A 17,032-nucleotide genomic window follows, 5' to 3' on the forward strand; every position below is an offset into this window, starting at 1 on the left:
ATGTTTCTTGTACAATTTCCGAAGTTTAACAAAAAATATTCTAACATAGGCTCATTCTGAAAATGTAGCCCTAAATACATTTCTGGAGATTGTGAATCATGTAGCTAGATGTATATATGGCTACATTTCGTTTTTAAAAAGGAATGCTACGGAGTGTTATGATGCTGATTTTTTTTTCACACCTACCAGCTTACCACCGTATGCACGGCTTTCACATTGTTACCAATTTGATCAGTTAGCTCACCATGTACGTCGGCGGACTTGAGACACAGAGAGGAGCTGACAACGATGACATGGATCGAGTCTGGTGAAGAATGGTTCCAGAAAGCAGGTTAGACAAAAGCAGAAGCTAAAAAAATAAATAAATAAACAAGTAAATAACAGGGTAAGAATGTGGTAAAATCCGAAAACGTGGTAAAAATCAGACGAGGGATTTTCTTTTGCTCGATTGCTTTTGAAAACTGTTGGTTGGGTTTAGGGAAGTTTGTGGGCTCTAGTAAATCGGTGCTTTTGAAAACACTATTGGTTGGGTTTAGGAAAGGAGGAGCATAGGTCAGTCGATCGATCGATCAGTCAGTCGACAGTCAGTCGGCAACAACTTTTGGTTGATTTAAGCAAGCTCAAATGGCACTCGTGAGAGAAATTTGAAATCTAAAAAAAGCGCACACAGCCACCTCTGGCGGAAAACAAAAACTGCGAAAAAAACAGAGCTCCTGTGATGTATTTGGCACTCTCCAGAAATGCATGTAGGGGTATGTAATCAGAATGAGCCTGGGTTGAAATATTTATGTTCAACCAGAAAGCCTTACCTATTAAATCACTTCTGTCTTTTTGCAGGGCTTTGCCTTAAGAAAGGTGTTGCTCCAGAACTACCTCTACAATAACAAAAAGAACATAAAAGCAGAGCTTGTTGAACACGCAGGAGGTAATTTTCAATATTTTTAGAGTTAGGCTTGTGATCAGTACAATTAAATGTAAATCGCAGCTCTCTTCCAGATAAGTTTGGTGCTGTGACCAAATTTATTCAAATGACAAATACCAAAAAAGAAACAAAAAACAAAGATAGCCGTTCTGGCATGTGACACACATTTTCAAAGCAGAATATAATAACTCTACCATAGTTTTTCAAATAAACAAGAATATTGGCTTGGCATGTTTCATAAATATCTGTTAACATATTATGCTATTTTTATGCTTTAGAAGAGTCAAAAACACCTTTAAATGAATAACAGGAAGAAAAAACTAAAGCCTTAGTTGGTGATCTTCTTTGGTATTTGTGATCAGTACAGAAATCAGATTAATGCTAAATTGATACTGCAGAATTATTAAGATACAATTCACAAGCAAGACTCCTGACTTATGTTTGTTAAGGTGCAGAGGGCGAGAGAGACTGGCTAACAGTGGCAGCATTACAGTGTCGCCTGGACAAAGAAGGCGGCACCAAACTCTTCACAGACCTCATCACCAGCACCAAGAATGAGAAGATCTTCCAGGAGAGCATTCAGCTCGCTATCTGTCTGCTAGAAGGGGGAAACACAGAGATCCAGGTGGAGGAATAGCTTCTGTGCTAATAGAGCTAGCAGGAGGATCAGTACATTATGCATTATTATGATTATATTACTCATCTTTATAACAGAACTCCTTCTACAAACTCATGATGGGAGACAACAAGTCTGAGAAGTTTTTTAAAGTGCTGAATGACCGCATGAAGAACGCACAGCTTGACATCAAATCCACCGTCTCTGTCAATGTGGGGGAAATGAGCAACAAAGCCAAAGATGACAAAGATCTGGAGACTGGTAATGCAACCCCACACTTGCTTCCTCTGTAAGGGACACTCCACTTTTTTTGAAAATAGACTCAATTTGCAGGTTGAGTTTAACCATTTTTAAATCCCTTTAAACTGATCTCCAGGTCTGGCAGGGATACTTTTAGCTTAGCTTAGCATAGATCATTGAATCAGATTAGACCATTAGCAGCCCATTCAAAAATGTCGAAAGGGTTCAATAATTTCCCATTTAAAGTTTGACACTTCTATAGTTAAATCGTGTACTAAAAACAATAATGAACAGTTGTTATTTTCTAGACTGATACATGTAGGAACTTTACTCTCATTCTAGCGTAATAATAATTTTCCTTCAGGTGGCGTATCGTCGTTTGGCCAGCCTGAGCCTCAACCTGAACAACAGGAAGTGGAAACAGAAATGGGGCCATCTGTCACCATCATGAAACCCATCCTGCGCTTTCTACAGCTGCTCTGTGAGAACCACAATCAGGACCTTCAGGTCTGAACAACCCCACACGAACAATCACTTTAGATCATGGGGATTAGCTTGATTTAAAAAGAGTATCTGGATATCAAACCTTTGGCCAAAAGTAATCTGCATCTTTAGTGTCACAGTTAAGTTACCTAGGAAAAGTCTTTTTTTTTAAATGGTCTTTATTGAACATTGAACGTTGAGTATTGTTATAAGAATTATATTTTCATCTTTGCTTTAGAACTTTCTTCGCATTCAGAACAACAAAACAAACTATAACCTGGTGTCAGAGACTCTGCAGTTTCTGGACATCATGTGCGGCAGCACAACTGGAGGACTGGGTCTGCTGGGCCTTTACATCAATGAGAACAATGTGGAGCTGATCACACAGACCCTGGAGACCCTCACAGAGTACTGTCAGGGGCCATGCCAAGAGAACCAGGTCAGATCATCGATTATGAATACTGGTATTATTTCATCTAAAAAATATTTTGAGCCACAGATGCTTCATAAGGTGGGAGACTGTATGTAAAACAACTTTTGTGATTTTGGACTTTTTGACTTTCCATACATTTTTTTTTTCAGTCTAAAAGACAGAAATGATTAATGTACAGGGTGGGCCATTTATATGGATACACATTAATAAAATGGGAATGGTTGGAGATATTAACGTCCTGTTTGTGGCACATTAGTATATGTGAGAGGGTAAACTTTTTAACATGGGTGGTGACCATGGTGGCCATTTTGATGTTGGCCATCTTGGATCCAACTTTTGTTTTTTTCAATAGGAAGAGGGTCATTTGACACATCAAAGGCTTCCAGTATCCATAGTTTCAGGGGCTGCACATCTTGTATCTTCACACCATAGAAAACAAAGATAGTGGGGCCATTCTTCATCAGTGGAAACCTCAAGGCCACTGGATATTTGAAATTGCTACATGATGATGTGTTTCCCAATTCATGCACTGAAGCTGGCACGTTCCCTGAGATTTTTTTAGCAAGATGGTGCACCACGACATTATGGATGTCAGGTCCGAGCATTCCTAGATGAACAGTTTCCTGAAAAGTGGATTGGTCATCGTGGGCCAGTTGAATGGCCCCCAAGGTCTACCAATCTGACCCCCTTAGACTATTATTTTGGGGTCATCTGAAGGCATTTGTCTATGGTGTGAGGATATAAGATGAAACTACGGATACTGGAAGCCTGCGCTGGCATTTCTCCTGCGGTGTTGCTATCAGTGTGTGAAGAGTCGGAGAAGAGGGTTGCATTAACAATCCAATACAGTGGGCAGCACATTGAACACATTGTGGTTACAAGTGGTTAGAAACTTGTAAATAACGAATAAAGTTACGTTAAACCAAGCACACCATTGGTTTTCTTGTAAAATTCCCAATAAATTTGATGTATCAAATGACCCTCTTCCTTTTGCAAAACCAAAAATTGAATTCCAAGATGGCCAACTTCAAAATGGCCACCATGGTCACCATCCATCTTGAAAAGTTTGCCCTCTCACATATACTAATAATAGATGTTAATATCACCCACCCTGTATATATTTTCTAAGTATTAAGTTGTCCATTGCACACTTTATTAGTCTGTGTCTGAAGACTTTTACAATTCAAATATAATAAAGATTTTAAAAAGATTTTTTCTCCTTCATTGAGCCATAAATCTCCACTTCAGCAGCACATACTGTACATTCACATTACAACTTACAACTCTACAGTTTTATTCATATGTGTTTTGAAGGTTTTTACAAAGGGATGTGTTCATCTATGACTGATTATATCTGATTTAAAATACTTTTCTTTCTCATCATTTGCAGTATTTTTTATTGTGGGTTGATAAAACGATTCTTAATATGTCAACAGGTGAAACAAGAATTTTACTGCGGAGCTGACTTTATCCAACGTTTATATTTTCCTCATAGGACAATAGTGGATATTAATAGATGATTGAAAACAAAATTTTCATTGTTTAGATTGCTACCTCCCACTGTTATTAGTAAGGTGAATAATTAATTTGTGCAAGTTATTCCACTGAAATGTTTTTTGTTTGTTTCAGTCCTTCTGTTAATATCAACACGAGGGCTTCCATAGCAACTGCATATTATTACCATCACTTACCATTTATACTTTAGTTAATGATGCACAAAAGAAAGTCCCATCTCCTACTCAATATTTACTTTCAGCTGGAATTACATCAACAAAATAAAATAAAAGTCTCTGCAACTTCTGATTCATGCAGAATTTAAAGAAATGTTGCCTCATTTGTATTTATAAATGCAATATTTTATAAAACATGTAATACAAAAAATGTTTTTAATCCTTAATGTAATCAGTCAACATGGGAGGTATGGTTATTATGTTTTTAAACTCTTTAACTCTTTTCACATGTGGTGTCTTGCTTAAAACACACACAAAAAAAAAAACTGTAATTATATAACAAAACTTTTTTTTTAACAAAACTCTTTTTACAGACATGCATTGTCTCCCATGAGTGCAACGGTATTGACATCATCACAGCTTTAATTCTGAATGACATCAGTCCTTTATGTCGATATCGCATGGAACTGGTGCTTCAGCTCAAGGTGAGGATAAAGTCAAAGCTTTATTTTAATAATTGATAATGACTTAATGTAACAAACATGAATGTTATCAGGACAATGCCTCTAAGCTTCTTCTGGCTCTGATGGAGAGCCGTCATGACAGTGAGAATGCAGAGAGGATCCTGTTTAATCTTCGACCCAGAGAACTGGTCAGTTTGACTGCATCATGTTTGTCTGCATGTAAAGTATAATGGTAGTATTTTAACAGTTCTGTGCTGTATGTCTTTAGGTGGAGCTGATTAAAAAGGCTTATCTGCAAGAGGGTGAGTGTAAGGAGGGAGAAGTGTCACCACGAGAAGTTGGGCATAACATCTACATCCTGGCACTACAGGTGAAGCACTACATCAGATTGGCATGTTTGATGCCACTGCTGATTTTTTTGATTGAGTGATATGCAGAGCCAATGGACTATACTGTATGCACAGCTAGTGTTTTTCAGCCAATGATGAACTTCTGGTAAAAGCTTTATGTGAATATTTTCATTTTTTTAAGGTTTCTTTTACAGTATCGATGTTGTAATGTAATTCAGATATAATCATTTAAATAATGTTAAGCATTCGTTTGGTTGTTAAAGCGTGAAAAGAGATGAAAGAGCGTTTAAGCGCAGGGACCGTCATTAGCAGCATGCTAGCGCAGAAATTCTATTGAAAATACTGAGGTAAAACTTAAACTTAATTCCATATTTTAAAGACATGGCACAGAAAAATAATTTAAAACAGTGCTTCTTGTTTGATCTGAAACCCACTTTAAAAATGATAAGAACAATAAAAAATTTACTATTAATGTATTTCATTTATTAAAGTATGTTCTGATTTTTTTATGTTTAAAACTTATGTTAATGAAAATAGTATATTTGTATATGTACAATATATATATATATATATATATATATATATATATATATATATATATATATATATATATATATATATATACACACACACTACTGTGCAAATTTAATTAATATAATATAATTTAATTTAATTAATATAATTTTTTTTTCTTCAGGTGTTTTTTTATTTGCTCACCAATGCATTTTTAATCAAAAATGCATTAAAAGTGATAAACAAAAATACTAATTAGGTGTTATTTCAATTTAATTTAAAATAACATAAAATACAGAAAACAGCTGGATTTTTATTTTCTGTCTGGAGATTTTTTAATATTGCATTTATATCTTTGATTTCAAACTAAACTAAACTAAATTTTCACCATCAGTATTGCACAATCCTTCAGAAATCATTCATTTGCTACATATTATTAGGTAAATAAACATCTACAAAATATAATTCATAATTAATTTTAATTTCAACATTTATTGCAAAACTGCTTGAAATCAAAAATTGAAATTTTATTATTTAATAATTATTAAATGCTGTTTTAGTGCCTTTTAAAGTGCAAGCACCATAAAGTTTTAACATTGCTCTTTATTTTTTTGCAGCTTGCCCGACACAACAAAGTGCTACTCACACTGCTTAAACCAGTAAAGAAGATAAAAGAGGAAGAAGAGGAAAGCATCTCCTCTATGGTAACTTACGACTTTGACATTTATGAAGCAGATTTCTAATATGGGTGTCATGGTGTCACAGTGGGTAGCACGATCATCTCACAGCAAGAAGGTCGCTGGTTGGAGCCCTGGCTGGGTCAGTTAGCATTTTTGTGTGGAGTTTGCATGTTCTCCCTGTGTTTGCGTGGTTTTTCTCTGGGTGCTCCGCTTTCTCCCACAGTCCAAAGATATGCGCTATAGGTGAATTGAATAAACTAAATTGGCCGTAGTGTATTTGTGTGAATGCAAGAGCGTATGGGTGTTTCCCAGTGCTGGGTTGTAGCTGGAAAGGCATCCGCTGCATAAAACTTATGCTAGGTGGGTTGGTGGTTCATTCTGCTGTGGCGACCCCTGAATAATAAAGGGACTAAGCCAAAAAGAAAATGAATGAATGATTTTTCAATATAGCCTTTAGAATGCTTCATCATTACAGTATTTTATTCTGGCTTTTTTATTGCAGCTCAATCTGAACAAGCAGCAGGAGGAGGAAAAGGAGGATCCACTAGAGCACTACGACCGTCAAACTGCTCAGATTGAGGTATAGACAGTGTAGATTACAGTATAAATGCAGTCAAACCTCTGATATCATTTTTGACATGTTTTTATTAGTAGAAGCAGGATAATATAGTTCATTTATTTACAGCAAGACAGTATAGCCAATCAAAATCACATATTACAACCTACAATTATTCAAACAGTGGACTAAAACCAAACAGGAAGTTAAGTAATCTTTGATTGTTTAATTTCATACTGTAATTCTTTCCATACTGTACATTTCTACAGACGTTATCTGACATTATTCTGAGTTCTTTTCTATACTATAGTAAATAAACTGTGTTAATGTGAGCGGTATGAATAATTTTTGGTTTTTCTGCGTAGTATTTCTTTGCACTATAATCCTTGGTGTTATTGTAATTTCTGCTCATCTAGTGATTTAAATGAGTCTGATATTCCGTAAGGTGTTTTTCTATTGGTGTATCACATGCAGATTGTTCGTGAAGATCGCAGCATGGAGCAGATTGTGTTTCCTGTTCACCCTATCTGTGAGTTTCTTACGGAGGAGTCAAAGTTTCGAGTGTTCACCACCACGGAGCAGGACGAGCAGGGCAGCAAAGTCACAAACTTCTTCGAGCAGACCTCCTTCCTCCACAACGAGATGGAATGGCAGAAAAAGCTTCGCAGTAAGTGCTGGGCATGAAGTCCATTGGTTTGAGCTGAATGCATCAATAATCCAAAACTACAAATTTAACTTGTGCAGAAAATGCAAATATTGGATATATGTTTTCATAACTGCACACCAGTTCCACACTAACACTATCTTAGAAACTGCCACTAAGTAGGCCATCAGTAATAAAAAATAAATGTGCTGCATTCAGGTGTGTGTAGTTTGGACATGCAATTGTAGAGATACAATAAAAAATGGATTGAGAAATCAGCTCTTGAGAGTTTCACAATGCTTTGCTATTCTCTCTTGTATTGATTATGAGCTCAGTTTCTAACAGTGGCCTTTATACAGCTTGAATCCGATTTTTTTTTTAAATAAAAAAAATCAGTAATAACGATTGAAAAGGGGCGACATGGTGGCTCAGTGGTTAGCACGATCGTCTCACAGCAAGAAGGTCACTGGTTTGAGTCCCAGCTGGGCCAGTTGGCATTTCTGTGTGAAGTTTGCATGCTCTCACCATGTTCAGGTGGGTTTCCTCCGGGTGCTCCGGTTTCCCCCACTGTACAAAGACATGAGGTGCAGATAAATTGAATAAGCTAAATTGGCTGTAGTGTATGTGTGTAAATGCAAGAGTGTATGGGTCATGAGTGTATTTCCCAGTGTTGGGTTGTGGCTGGAAAGGCATCCGCTGCATAAAACATATGTTGGATAAGTTCATTCCGCTGTGGTGACCCCTGATGAATAAAGGGACTAAGCCGAAAAGAAAATTAATAAATGAATGGCCATAGTGTATGTGTGTAAAATGAGTGTGTATGGATGTTTCCCGGTAATGGGTTGCAGCTGGAAGGGCATCCGCTGTGTAAAACATATGCTGGATAAGTTGTCGGTTCATTCCGCTGTGGCAACCTCTAATGAATAAAGGGACTAAGCCGAAGGAAAATTAAAGTTTAGAAACACTCAACTGAATTACAAGAGTGTTCATAGTGAGTTGTGTTTACATTAATCTCATGACATAAAAGCCAACTTGAAAGTCTCCCAGTGCATTCCCAATTACAAATCTCGCCTTACGAAGGTCATTGAAAAATACCATGGTCGGTAGAAGTGCCCTTCGAAATGAAGATTGAAAAGGGACCCTTTCTAATAGAACCCAGTACCAGTCTAATACACAAGCAATCTTTCTTGGGAGCAATCGATTGTATGGTTGAAAGCTAGTCTACAGCACCATCTACTGTTAAAGAGGATGAGCTCAGAATCAGTTCAAGAGACAATACAGAGTCTCTGAATTTATGAAGAATTGTCTCCTCAAACAAATTTTCACTACAGCTCTAGAGACAGTTGTAGGTGGTAATTTAGCCAAATTAATTTAATCCAAGATTTGGAGCAGAATTGATTTCTTGAACAATTCTACGCCACAGCTCTAGAGACAGTTGTAGGTGGTAATTTATTCAAATCATTTTGATGACAGAATTTAAATCACATTAAGATGGTGTGCAGTAAGATTGAGCTATTTACTCGAATTAATTAATTAATTAATTTATTTATTTAAGTTTTTTTATTAAAGGTTTTCTGTCCCTCCACTGAAAGGATATTTGTTCACAGTATGTTCACTAATTGTGTATATGTATGATTTATGTGAAGAAAGTTCTTAATTGAATATATTCATTAAATAAACAATCCCATTTATTAACAATATAAAAATTAAAGAGTTAATTTCTTGTACATTTATTTTGCAATTCACAACCATTTGGATAATTTAAGTTTTGTTTACCTGGACTTTCAGTGGATAGACAGAAACATCTTAGGTTTCATTACAAATACCTTAATTTTTGTTTCGAAGACTGGCAAAGTTTTTAATGTTTGAATAAACTGGCCACATTTTATTATTCAGTGATTGTTTTTTTGTTGTGTTTTAGGCATGCCGGTGCTGTACTGGTTCTCTCGCAGAATGTCTCTCTGGGGCACCATATCTTTCAACCTGGCTGTTTTCATCAATCTTATCATCGCTTTGTTTTACCCTCATGACTCTGGTCATTCTGGTAAGTTTATATGTGCTTTACTTTCTGGTAGCTTTGGCGTATTTAAATTGTAATCCTTCATTGACCATAAATTGAACAATACGACCAATAACTATCACGTCTTTTGTTGGTGTTCAAATGTACCAGATCCAATATGTATATTTGTGATAATCTTTAAAATGCTTTAGACCCCATTTACACCTGTATGAAGCCTCGTCCAGTTCTGATCAGACTGATGAAAATGCATTTTAATTCCAGGGGACAACAGGGCTGTAAATTGTCTTTTCATGTATGTTTTCACGTCTCCTGTTCTTCCAGGTAGCATCGACTCTTCTCTTCTGCTCATGGGATTCTGGTGTTTTGCTGGACTGGCTGTTTTAGGCCTGCTATTCAAGCGATATGGGTTTCAGTCACTGACCGTTGCCATCACGCTGCGCTGCATCTATCACTTCGGTATTGGTCCGACACTCCTCTTGCTGGGGGCTCTCAATGTAAGTCTTAAAGTAAAATTCGATTTGTATTATACAATACTACACGTTTGCTTATATACAAATAAATATGTTGTCTTTTTTTATCCAGCTCATCAATAAGATAGTGTACTTGGTGAGCTTTGTGGGAAACAACGGCACCTTCATCATGGGTTATAAAGCCATGGTAATGGATGTAGAATTCCTGTATCATGTGGCTTACGTGTTAACCAGCAGTCTGGGGCTGTTTGTCCATGAGTTCTTCTACAGCATATTGGTGGGTGTCATGAATTACTATACACTATTAGTCACTTATACACTTATATAAGTGGTTGTTTTTTAAATACTTTAAACATGTATTTATAAACAGATTTCTAAAACTGATCAAGTGTGACTGTAAAGAAATTTATATTATATATAAATGTTTTAGTTTTGAAATTATTTCTTCAATTTAAACCTTAAATATCAAATAAAGTCCTTAATTAAAGTCCATTTTATTTCCCCAAAATAACAAACAAGAATAACAGTTTAATTAACCAGAAAACCTTTCTTCAGTTTGCATGTTATTCATGGTCAATAACGATTTATTACTATGAGTTATCACTAACAAAGCATTTTTAAAGCATTTGTTAATGGAATTATGAACCTTATTGTGAAGTGTACACTACTTTAACCTTATCTAATGTGTTACTCCTATTTTAACTAATGTGTAAATAATGAATTAATAACCTCCTCAATATATGATAAGTTTACATGTCAGATGTAGTTGTGCTGAATAAATGTGTTGTTAATTTTTAGTTCATGTTTTCTAATCCATGAACAAATGCATTAGTGTGTGTGTAAGTAAACAAACTAATTATAGGCTGATAATGTAAAAAGGTGCATTAGAATATGAGTATGTTAACATTAACAGAGATTATGTGATAAATAAAGGTTGTTTTTCACCATTAGTTCATATTAACTAATTTAATAAACAACACATTAAAATATTTACTGTTAATTCATGTTAACTAATGCATTAACTAATACAGCCATATTGTAAATTGTTTCCAAGCTGGTAAATAAAACAAATTTAGTCAATCTTTTAAAAAAAGATTAACAAATATAAAATATAAAAATGTAAACAATTTAAAATGCTGCAAAATACCTTTTTAATTTTTTAGTTTTGTAGAAAATAGATTGTTACTTGCTTTCAAGCACACAGCAGGTGAAGGGAACTAGGGTTGTGCTGATAGATGATGCCATTGTCCATCGCCAATGGCCGACAAACTTTACGATGCTGAGCCGGCATTGCGACCCATCACCCCGCCCCACATTTATTATGATATATAACTTATTATTTGCATGTCATCTTAATAGCAATAACGGTATTTTCATGAGCTCTGTTAAATTTTACATATAGCTGTCGCTTGCATGGCTGACAGCACCGTGAGGATTAATGAAGGATTATACAACACCTCTCGCGCTTAAAATGTGTAGATCCAGTAGCAAACGCTGTTACCTGCAAACCCCGTCCCACAGACTTTACAGTAAATGGCTTTAGTCATTTTTCAAAGCGGACTTGAAACCACTGGATGTGTTTTATCCACTCTTGGAAAAGTGTAAATGGTGGATTAACATTCACCACATGATCCCTAATAAGATGTGCCATTATTAGTAACTGTAGGTAAATCTGTTATTTTCATTTCCTCATCTTCAGTACAACTTCACATTTTCACAGTTGTAGCTCCTGTCATCTGAAGGCAGAAGGCATTGACTGAGTGATTGACGGCTGATACTAACCAATAATTTGCATTCAGTTCTAGAGCAGTGAGCCAATAAGAAGAGCCCAGAGGCAGGGCAAGCACTCTGGGCTTTTTTTACTTCAACAAATTCACATAACAACTGTTTTAATCTGTTATATATTATAAGCGGAGGGTAAGCCAAAGGAAGTCAAACGTAAACAATCCTCCAATGAAGTCTCTCATACGCATCTTTGCTGCTCCTTAAATAAGCAGTAAGATTAGCTGCACCTGCTCATAATGGTTCACCTATTAAGAAAAAGAAAGCAAAAGCCAGGAAACAAAACGAACCAATCACAAACCTATAACAAAATATTTCTAAACCACAAAAAAGCACCAATTGTGGGTAATAAATGCTATTGGTGAATAAATACAATTGAAACACTTTAGCTACTCACAAGAGGAAATTTGACATGACTATGTATGACTTAAATGCACACTATATGATCTTCTACCTATCCTCTTCTTCACCTCATTTTCCTCTTTTACCTTCTTCAGCTGTTTGATCTGATCTACCGTGAGGAGACACTGTTTAACGTCATCAAGAGTGTGACCCGTAACGGCCGCTCTATTCTCCTCACTGCTGTCCTGGCCATCATTCTGGTCTACCTGTTCTCCATCGTCGGCTTTCTCTTCCTCAGGAATGACTTCATTATGGAAGTCGACCACCTTGCTAGCCCAGCTCCAGGTAAAATTCCTTACAGTCCTATCCAGATGGTTGTTGCAGTAAGGCAGTGGTATGATTGGAACAGTACAGAATGTTTCAAATTTTTCAAAAGTTTAAAAGGACAACCATGTGTGTCCACTTGCATTTATTTTTGACAGCCTGCATCCTTCTTAGATAGACACTGCCGTGATTTAGGTTAACAAACACATAAATATTCTGTACATATCAGCCAATCCATAATAAGAGACAGCTGTCATGAACACATGATAAAAAACTGTAGCACTGTAATTTAAGGTGACATATTTGCATATGCTCCATGCAATTACAGAATTACAATGAATTACAAGAACTAACCCACATTCTAACCCCAACTATATAACAAATACTAGTTTTTAAATACTTGGGCTCTATCATACACCCGGCGCAATGTGGCGCAAGGCATGACGCAATTGTTATTTGCTACTTTCAGCTCGGCGCAAGGGTCATTTTGACGCTTTTTAAATAACAAATGCATTTGCGCTCATATGTGCGCCCATAGGCGTTCTGGTCTAAAAAAGCAGGCGTGTTTTGGTGCATTGCTGGCGTGTTGCTATTTTGAGAAACTGTAATAGTCTGTTCTTTAGACCAGATAAAACCCGGTCTAAAGTCCGGCGCAGAGCGCGTTAGTTGTGCGCCTCGCTTACACACTGCTTAATACACACAAGATTTAGAGCAATACGCAAATATCTTTACATATGAAAAATAAATAAAAATATTAAGGATATATATATATATATATATATATATATATATATATATATATATATATTAGGGCTGTAACGATACACGATATAAAATCGAAATCGCGACACTCAGATCTACGATCCTGTGTCGCGGTGTGATAAGGGAGAATCGCGACACACCCCGTGACTACCTTTCCAATAACGTCACGCGTGCCTGCAAAAGTTAAGCTAATTAACACCTTTTTTCGTTACACATTACAAGCACTGCTCCGTTTAAGCCCTCGCAATATTTAGCCGGGAGAGCTCGCACGGAGCTCTTAGTAAGGGACCGTCTGAATGTGTCAGGGATATCAAAAACAAAACCAACTTAACTCCGCTTGACAACCGACAACGCCAGAAACATTGCCAATGCTGTCAAAGCGGCCGGATTTTCAGCGCATATACGATGATTTGCTCACACTGTTAATGTGGATGCGCAGAGAGGGATGGGCGTTCACCAGATGTCAGGTAACAGCGCAAACTTTTCTGTAACCGTGCTGTGCGCTTTCTGTTTGAACCTTTGAGAGTGCTGACTGACAGGTGCGTGAGGTCAGAAAACACGACGAAGCTTTAAGTTAAGATGAACACAGTTTCTATAGTTATACTTTATTTAGAGATAAAGGTATATGGCTCTGCATATAATCACTCTATCTTGCTGGAGTTTATAGCCGTTTCGCTTTACTTCAGGACGCATTAACACCGCTCTGATGGTCTAATCGTTGTTTTAAGTTATCCAGAGCTGTATGAATATACATATCTTGAATATCACAATAGTATTAAATATTACAATTGTAACAACACAGACAGCAACACTTTTGCACAATCGATACCCAGCTGATTCAGTCGTTTCATAAGAGGACCGCGCCTCTTCTTTTTTCCTTGTCAACAAAGGCAGTGAGGTGCGCCTCGTTTTCGGCCACTTGTTTAACTGCAAGACATACTTAATTTGCGGGACCATAATGTATAACCCATGCCTACTGACACATTTACCAAAGAAGCAAAATGGAAGAAGAATATTGCTGTTTGATACAACCTGTTGATGCTAAACCAGCGCTTATGTTGACCTGGATCTGCGTAATAAACGCAACAAATAGGCTTTACTTTTTATTTTACAGCTTAAAGCATGTACGCAGATTAATGCAATATCATATTTAAACAACAAAACAAAAAGTCATTGTTGCTGTCTTTTCATCACGCAGCGCGCGCACTTGAACCGCGAGGGAGAGAGAGGAAACCATAGATTATATCAGGACATATTCTTTAAAATAATGATTTCTATTAAAAATGTAAAAGGTTTTGTGATTATAATAATAACAGCGGGGCATTAAATAAATGCATATTTTCCATGAAGCGAGCAATTTGAGGAAGTCAGCTATTTTTATTTGACGAAAGAAAAAAACATATGATTGGAAAAAACAGCCTATGCCGGTTATTAAAAATAATCAGTCAGTATTTTCGTTTTGTAATATAAATTAATTATTTAAGTGAAAATAATTTAGGGCAGTCCTATTTAATTTAATTCATTTTATTTAGATTATTCTGCTCTTCTGTGCTAAACACTGCAGGTGCGTGAAGATGCTCTGTTGTTCTGTTCCGCTATTAATATATAAAAATAAATCAGTATTATAAAATGCAATATTTAATGTGTCAGACACAAAATAGACACGTAAATTTATTTAATATAAAATTAATAGTAATCTGACCAGTTCACCGTTAATAACTGATTAATGAGCGGCGGTTGTCGGTTAGCAAAATTAACGAAATGAGCATCCCTAGTAGCTATTTAATTTAGTTTTTCTATGTAAGAGAACTTGATTGAAAAATAATTTTCAACATGCTTGAACCATCTACACAATGGGGTTTAGTTTTGTTTGGTTATTCAACAATATTTTGTTACAAAGAAACCAGAAGTATATAGCTTTGGCTATTTATTTATTTTATATATGGCTATTTATATTGTTAATAATTTGCATAGTTAATATTGTTCTTTGATTTTTAGTTTATAAAGATTTTTCAAATGTTATTTAATAAAAAATAGTTTTAAAAATCTTTTTTTTTCCCACCCCACATGAAAAAAAAATAAAATCGTGATACGAACCGAATCGTGGGTCAAAAATCGTGATACGAACCGAATCGTGGGTTTGGTGTATCGTTACAGCCCTAATATATATATATATATATATATATATATATATATATATATATATATATATATATATATATATATATATATATATATATATATATAAAAGATATAATAAGGATATATATAGGATATAAATATAAAGAATTAAAATATTACAAAACATATTATTTTCTAGCCTACATGAATTTAAAAACCACTGCCTTGAATCCTTCATCTCGGGAGGCTTTTTCAGTTCATTCAATTTGCTTTTGTATAATGTTATTATTATTAGCAGTATTATTTATTATATCCATAGTTATAATTGGTTTTTTAAAAACAAGCTTAGATTTGTCCAACTGTCAGGTTTTAGACCATATGGGGCATAGCAGGTGTATTTGGAAATAACTCAGTATTTTGACCACACTTGGTTATTATTGTTCATTTATTTGTTTGCTGAAAATTAGAACTGAATTTAGAAATAGTTTTAAAATAAATCTTTGCGCTTAACAAACGAAATTAATTATGTATAGGCTAATTGCGTAAAGGTTTCCCTATCCACGAGAACAAAAGCGAAAGTGAACTTACTTTACGTCATGTAAATAGCAAATGTGCTTATGGCGCGACGCAGCTGGCTCTTAAAGGGAATGGGAGATGAGACTCTGATTGGTTTATTCTCAAAACACACCTATAACTCATTAAGAAAATAAACTCAACCCTTTTAGACCATGCGCCACGGCGCAAAGCGGATTTTCCCGTCCTCATATTAGCACATATGGATTCTGACACTCCCTGAATGCGTTTGCGCTCTGCGCTTTTCGTTTTGCGCATGGACCATCAAAATAGAGCCCATAGTGTTTCATTAATATCCCAGAAAACTATTTTTTGTTTCATAGGCATCTAATAGACATCTAAACGTAGACAGCTTGGCTAAAACAAGGCTAAACGTGGGCTGTCAGAGAAAATCTAATAGACATCTAAGAATAGCCCAAAACTGGACTAGTCATCAAATCAGTGATCAAAGTCATTCATTTCTGTTTATTTGAGGACTAGTCTAGTTTTAAACTATACTTAGACGTCTCTTAGACTTTCACTGACAGCCCAAATTTAGCCTCATTTTAGCCAAAACGACTATGTTTAGACTTCTATTAGACATCTTTTAAAAACAAAAAAATGCTTGCTAGGATTACTCTATAGTTAAACGAATGGCTACACTGCAACTACATCACCTTAAAATAAAGTGTGACCTACAAAAACTTTTTCACATATTATTGTCAAATCCAATACAGTCTGAACAGGATCATCTTTTTGTTTTTATCTTTGTGAAAAGCAATCGATTTGTGTCTTATTTGAAAATAAATTTGCGGTGAAAATAAAGTGAACAAGACATCAAGTACTTACTGACACAGTCATCCACTCTTTCCTAATGTTGCGATCAGAAAGAAGGCAATGCAAGGACTGTTTTTTCACCAATTAGCTCTTCTGTTTGTCTTTGGAGTAGAATTGCATGATTCTGGCTAAAATGAGAATCGTGATTTTTTGCTTAAAATAAAGATCACAATTTTCTCATGATTCTATAGATGTAAGATAAAGGTTAATACGAGTAGGCTATTATTATTGTTATTTCTCGAACGTATTGTA

At 35.6% G+C, this 17,032-nt stretch overlaps 1 protein-coding gene across 2 annotated transcripts in view; it reads left to right on the plus strand.

Moving 5' to 3' along the window:
* Nucleotides 1-17,032, plus strand: part of itpr3 (inositol 1,4,5-trisphosphate receptor, type 3) — a 98,874-nt gene that overhangs the window by 71,255 nt on the left and 10,587 nt on the right. For both annotated transcript variants that reach the window (NM_001313811.1, XM_017357380.3), the window contains 15 exons: nt 838-925; nt 1,372-1,547; nt 1,637-1,799; nt 2,143-2,285; nt 2,500-2,700; nt 4,739-4,849; nt 4,921-5,016; nt 5,097-5,198; nt 6,309-6,395; nt 6,874-6,951; nt 7,402-7,594; nt 9,492-9,614; nt 9,912-10,084; nt 10,173-10,337; nt 12,340-12,529. In NM_001313811.1, coding sequence (NP_001300740.1) covers nt 838-925; nt 1,372-1,547; nt 1,637-1,799; nt 2,143-2,285; nt 2,500-2,700; nt 4,739-4,849; nt 4,921-5,016; nt 5,097-5,198; nt 6,309-6,395; nt 6,874-6,951; nt 7,402-7,594; nt 9,492-9,614; nt 9,912-10,084; nt 10,173-10,337; nt 12,340-12,529 — 2,089 coding nt within the window. The remainder of the gene's footprint in view (nt 1-837; nt 926-1,371; nt 1,548-1,636; nt 1,800-2,142; nt 2,286-2,499; nt 2,701-4,738; nt 4,850-4,920; nt 5,017-5,096; nt 5,199-6,308; nt 6,396-6,873; nt 6,952-7,401; nt 7,595-9,491; nt 9,615-9,911; nt 10,085-10,172; nt 10,338-12,339; nt 12,530-17,032) is intronic.

Source organism: Danio rerio, chromosome 8 (assembly GCF_049306965.1).
Source record: "Danio rerio strain Tuebingen ecotype United States chromosome 8, GRCz12tu, whole genome shotgun sequence".
NCBI lineage: Eukaryota > Metazoa > Chordata > Actinopteri > Cypriniformes > Danionidae > Danio > Danio rerio.